The 6,563-nt window shown below is 37.9% G+C and overlaps 1 protein-coding gene across 1 annotated transcript; it reads right to left on the bottom strand.

The window, feature by feature from the left end:
* Nucleotides 1-5,332: 5,332 nt before the first annotated feature.
* Nucleotides 5,333-5,925, bottom strand: LOC308377708 (transcription factor HES-5-like; the record flags this gene model as incomplete). The annotated part of the gene is made up of 2 exons (XM_080854447.1): nt 5,333-5,749; nt 5,863-5,925. The coding sequence occupies 2 exons, from the start codon at nt 5,923-5,925 to the stop codon at nt 5,333-5,335; spliced, it is 480 nt and encodes a 159-aa protein (XP_080710573.1).
* Nucleotides 5,926-6,563: the final 638 nt, after the last annotated feature.

The raw sequence follows: 6,563 nt of genomic DNA on the forward strand, positions 1-6,563 counted from the left end.
GTACCGTATTCCTAAGCGTCTTTGAGTGCAACATCTCAGTTTTGTGAGATAATAGAAAATTACATGTGTTTCCATGTGTTAATATTTGTCCTGCTATGTTAGCAGTATGTACTCTTTTTGAGTAATATGTCCTACCCTCTCTATTTGGAGAGTACTGTGATTCCTGAGGAAACATTTGAAAAACAAACTGTGTGAAAGTTCTTGACATTCAAGATTGTCGTAAATTATTGTGTGAAATTTGAAAGCTTGAATTGCTTTTAGACAATAAATACGAAAGACAAATCATTTAAAAATGTTTCATTGAATAATTTTCCAATGATCTGTGAAGTAAATATTACAACCATAGTGTCTGATAACCTGAATATGATGAATTTACACATAAACAGTCTGTAGTCAATAATATAGGAGTGGCATTCCAAGGGCGTAGGTTTGCATAGGGTCTATAGGGACTAGTCATGACCAAAGTTTGGGAAAGACACAATTGTCCCCACCAATATTTTGTTCATTTGAGAATACAAATATGTTGCACAATATATGTGCAAACTCATTTGTATTATTTAATAGGTGCCCCTCGACAGTAAATCATAAGAATTTCCCCCTGAAGCAATTCGATCACCTTAGTCATTTCACCGTCCTGGCCGACAGTCACGGTTACATGATGGCATAAACCCGATTTCGGCCAAAGCCTGACTTCTCTATCCATGGGGGGTTAACTGCGTTATCTCACGGTACATGGCAGTGACAAATCCAGATCTTGGCCGCGTCAGTTCAAATCAAACGTGGAATGTTTACAAGCGGGCATCTGCTAGCGTTGATTATACAGAAAATAAGTTGTGAAATGAAACAAAAACACATCACAGTTAAAGTTGTATCAGTATTGATTGATTCACATCGATATTAATGGATTACATGACTAACAAGTGGTGGAAAAGTAATATGAAAATATTTGTTCAGTGAATTAGCGCGTTCTGTCCAAAACAGTCGCATTCAACGTTTCAGTTTCGTTTAAGTATTTCAAAGTGAATGAGAGTGAGCACAAGAACAGTGAGTGTCTAGCAGCGATTACCATATCATAGACATATACATCATGTACAGCTGCGGAAAAAATTAAGAGACCACTTCAAAATTATCAGTTTCTCTGGTTTTACTATTTATTGGTATGTGTTAAAGTAAAATGTACATTTTAGTTTTATTCTATAACCTACTGGCAACATTCCTACCAAATTTCAAATAAAAATATTGTCATTTAGATCATTTATTTGCAGAAAAATGACAATTGGTCAAAATAGCAAAAAAGATGCAGTGTCTTCAGATCTCGAATAATGCAAAGAAAACAAGCTCATATTCATTTTTAAACTACACAATACTAATGCTTTAACTTAGGGAGAGTTCAGAAATCAATATTTGATGGAATAACCTTGATTTAAAATCACAACTTTCATGTGTCTTGGCATGCTCTCCACCAGTCTTTCACATTGCCGTTGGGTGACTTTATGCTACTCCTGGCGCAAGAATTCAAGCAGCTCGGCTTCTTTTCATGGCTTGTGACCATCCATCTTCCTCTTGATCACATTTCAGAGTTTTTTTTATGGGATTCAGGTCTCGAAATTGGGCTGGCCATGACAGGGTCCCCAATTTCTCAGTAGGTGCAAGACTCTGTGGCTTGTAGGCCTCTCCAGGTCTCCGTCTAACCATCAGACGACCATGTGTTGGGCAAAGCTGAAAATTGGACTCATCAGAGAAGACGAACTAGGAGACCTTCCAGTCCGCTTTGGTTCAATCCTTATGGTCTTTTACAAACCTCAGCCAGGCAAAGTACAACGTTGTCCCGGAAGAAAAACTTGCTTCCTTTTGCTCTGACAATGTTCCCCAACTCTGAGAAGTGTTTTTTCCAGCAGGGCAATGCTCCGTGCCACACAACCAGGCCAGTAAAGGTGTGGATGGAGTACCACCAGATCAGGACCCTGTCATTGCCAGCCCAATTTCGAGACCTGAATCCCATTAAAAAAACTCTGAAATGTGATCAAATGTGACGGTTACGAGCTCCAACAAAAGTGCACCAACTTTAAATTATACTGGTCAGTAGAACATTTTGGTATTGTGTGCTATGTCTGCGGTGTTTAACTGTTTGCTTGTGAATATGTTGTGTTAATAAATATGCAATTGTTTTTGTCTAAACTGCGAATTCAAAACTCTGTCCGAGTCATTTAAATTAGCATCCCAAAACCGTAGTTATATTGTCCCTAGACAAAATAAAATGAGCCACATCATTGGTGGGAGGGATACATACGCTCGCTTGATACTATTAATATCTTATTTGACAGGGTGTAAAAGTTCAATTAGCACACCGGTTGTAGGTTTAGCTGTAAGCCTTGTAAAAGTTAGGTTAACAAGTCAGTTAAGTATTGAGCCGCATAACTTCTTATAATAAAAAAAAAACGATCGTTTAAAAGTAATAGTATTAGACAATGAAACATAACGTCTTTTAAGTCCTGGTCAGATGATTTTAAACCATATGCATTTTTACATGTATGATGTATACATTTACATTTTTTTTAAACAACTAGAGATCGGAATGACGTAATCACTTCCGGTTTCTGTGCCTCATCAGCTAGGAACCTCACCGCACGTCACTGATCCTGTTGTATTTACTGTCAGAGCACTCATTTGTTTTAACAAGTTCATAATGTCTTAATCTTATAATAATATTATATCTGTTCATAACAACACTACCCTTTTTACCCCAAATAACAACTGTATCTAAATATTCATAGTTTATATTTGAAGATATTACTTTAACTGTTGTTCTCATTCTGAGATAGAACTCTGAAATATTGTAATTTACGTGTGAATATGTTAACCTGATCAACGATGGGTGGAAGAATCTGCGATCCACTTACCGGAAGTAATTCTAATTGATGCTAGGTTAAGATCAAGTCACCTGACCGGAACGGTGAAAATGTTTTTTTTTGTATTGGCTAATACCAGGACCTTTACTTTGTGGTTGAGCTACAATGTCGATTGCCTGACTTTTAAACGATAGTTTTTTGTTTTGTTTTTTTAATTCTGTGACTTTTAATGTTGTTCTCATTCTGAGATAGAACTCTGAAATATTCTGATCTACATGTGTTATGGTGAAGCCACTCAAATATTATTGACTACTCACTGTTTATGTGTACATTCATCATATCCAGGTTATTAAGCAGTAGGGGTGTAATATTCACTTCAGAGATCAATGGAAAATTATTCAATGAAACATTTTATGTGATTTGTCTTTCATATTTATTGTCCAAAAGCAATTCAAGCTTTCAAATTTCACACAATAATTGAATGTCAAGACCTTTCACACAGTTTGTTTTCAAATGTTTCCTCAGGAAACACAGTACTCTCAAAATAGAGAGGGTACTACTTAAAGCTGACAAAGTCCACTTATAGAATCTTATATCTGTTCATAACAACACTACCCTTTTGTCACTTTACTTAACGCTGACAAAGTCCATTTATAGAATCTTATATCTGTTCAAAACAACACTACCCTTTTGTCACTTTACTTAAAGATGACAAAGTCCACTTATAGAATCATATGGCAGTTTATCATATTCTATGTCTGTATAGCAGCCTAGTCACCATACTAATAAACCATTAATGAATATGCATTATATATATCACAAAGGTGGTTACGAACGATGTGCTGTGAAGACCTACGTACATAATTATAAGGAGTGCTACAATGACTAAAGGCTACTTTTTGAAGGCATTATGAATGTTCTCATAGGGCCTCATAAATGTAGGATTCATGATGACAAACTTATGATCACATATTTATAATGCATCATTCTATCTTAGATTATAACCATTTATAATTAGCTGACAGTGTATCAGAGCGGTGGTTATGAGTCATTGTGGAGATGCTATACATAGTTATAAAGAGTGCTACAATTACATATAGCTACTATTTAACGTCATCATTAATGTCCTTATAGGACCTTATAAAGGCAGGCTTCATAGAAAGTGATAGACTGACGATCACATATTTATAATGCATTATTCCGCCTTTAATTATAACCATTCATAATGAACTAATATAATGTATCATAAAGGTGGTTATGAGTCATCATGAAGACATTATACATAGTTATAGCGATTGCTACAATGACTTATAGCTTCATTATAAGTCATTATTTAGGCCCTTATAATGCCCTTATAGGGCCTTATAACGCTGGGCTTCATAGAAAGTGTTACCGTTATGACTGTTGTCCTCATTCTGAATGTGCTTACCGGAAGTAATTCTAATTGATGATAGGTTAAGATCAATACAAAGTCACCTGACCGGAACGGTAAAAACTTTTTTTTTTGATTGGCTAATACCAGGACTTAACTTTTTGGTTGAGCTACAATATTGATTGCCTGACTTTTAAACGATCGTTTTTTTTTATTTTTAATTGTTTTATTCTCTGGCTTTTAATGTTGTTCTCATTCTGAGATAGAACTCTGACATATTCGAATTTACATGTGTTATGGTGAAGCCACTCCCATATTATTGACTACTCACTGTTTATGTGTAAATTCATCATATCCAGGTTATTAAGCAGTAGGGGTGTAATATTCACTTCAGAGATCATTGGAAAATTATTCAATGAAACATTTTATCTGATTTGTCTTTCGTATTTATTGTCCAAAAGCAATTAAAGCTTTCAAATTCCACACAATAATTTATGACAATCTTGAATGTCAAGAACTTTCACACAGTTTGTTTTCAAATGTTTCCTCAGGAAACACAGTACTCTCCAAATAGAGAGGGTAGGACATATTACTCAAAAAGAGTACATACTGCTAACATAGCAGGACAAATATGAACACATGAAAACACATGTAATTTTCTATTATCTCACAAAACTGAGATGCTGCACTCAAAGATGCTTAGGAATACGGTACAGAACAATATTCTCATATACATTAAATTCACTTCATCCTTGAGGAAAAATGCATAGCTTCATAGTAGTTATAATTGTAATTATGGAACTCACTTGCACAAAATGAGCCATAAATATAGATACACGCATGGTCTATGAAAGAGATACAGAGTTCTTCGTGTCACCAAAATAAGAGCTTTTGCAAATAAAAGTATCTTATAAGATTATTGAAAATGTGTCAAGAAAAAGTCACTTTCGTTCATGGAATACACTCTCCAATCATGAAAGCAAACCATAGTATTTCTACACGTGTAGAATAGAAGGGACACAATCCCTACATCATTAGAATTACTGTCCATGTCAGTCACAGACTGAGAAGAGGAATTCTGTTGGTCAACAGTAAGAGAGTCCACATGGCTCTACCAGGGCCTCCAGAGTGCAGTGCAGCCTGGAGTTTTCTCTTTGCTGCTGCTGTGGTGGACTGGAGAGCTGGGCTGAGGCTGGACTCTGGTGCTCTGGTCCACTGCAGGCAGCATGTGTAGGAAGTGACTCAGCAGTCTTCTCTGGGACTGTGTCTGCACCTCACACTGGGACAGGAAGTTGACAGCTTCCTGCATGCACCTGGAGAAGCCCTCATTGGCTGCAGTGGAGTAGGTGGAGGGATGCTGCTGCTGCTTCTGTTTCAGGAAGTGGACAGTCATCTCCAGGATGTCAGCTTTCTCCTGCTTGGAGTCTGGATGCTGCCTCAGGAATTCCTTGTCCAGTATAGTCTTGAGATGCTCAATGCTGCTGTTGATGCGATCTCTGCGCAGTTTCTCCACCAAAGGCTTTCTCAGCTGGAATGACAAAAGAGGAGGCAGTTTAGATACTGATCTAGTATTCAGACAGATGCAACAAACACTGATTAAATAATACAATATATTTTTCTATAAGAGGATTTTGTATTTACCTTATTATGCAGTGTTAGGTGCTCTGTAGAGTAGGTCATGGGTACAGTGACAGTAGGTGCCATGGCTGTATCTCTGCTGTGGTCTCTCTGAAGAGGAGCTTGATCTCTGCTGCTGACTGTCTCTCTCCTCCTCCTATTTATACTCCCATATCTCCATATGAATGTGTGGGTCTTGGGTTTGCTGGAGGTTCTCACAGTCTGCAGCCAATGGGAGGGCTTGGGGTGACAATGAGCAATGGAGACCTGCCACATGTCCAATAAAGTGAGTTTGTCTCAGGGGACAATGAGCAGCGACTAGAGCAGCAGGTGGAGGAAGGGTGTGTATGTGTGTGTGTGTGTGTGTGTCTGTGTGCATGTGTGTGCGTGCGCACGTGCGCATGTGTCTGTGTGTGCGCACGTGCGCATGTGTCTGTGTGTGTGCACTCGCGCGCGTGTGTGTGTGTGTGTGTGTGTGTGTGTGTGTGTGTGTGTGTGTGTGTGTGTGTGTGTGTGTGTGAGTGTGTGTGCGTGCGCACGTGTGTCTGTGTGTGTGCACTTGCGCGTGTGTGTGTGTGTGTGTGTGTGTGTGTCTGAGAGATAGAGAGACAGAGAGCAAGTGTTTATATGTATAACAGTGGCAGAGATACAGGAATAAAGACTTTACAGTATTAAAACTAAAGCACAAATATTGCATAGTGCATAATTTAGTAGTTGTCACCATT

This window comes from Sprattus sprattus (assembly GCF_963457725.1).
Source record: "Sprattus sprattus genome assembly, chromosome: 16".
Classification (NCBI taxonomy): Eukaryota; Metazoa; Chordata; class Actinopteri; order Clupeiformes; family Clupeidae; genus Sprattus; species Sprattus sprattus.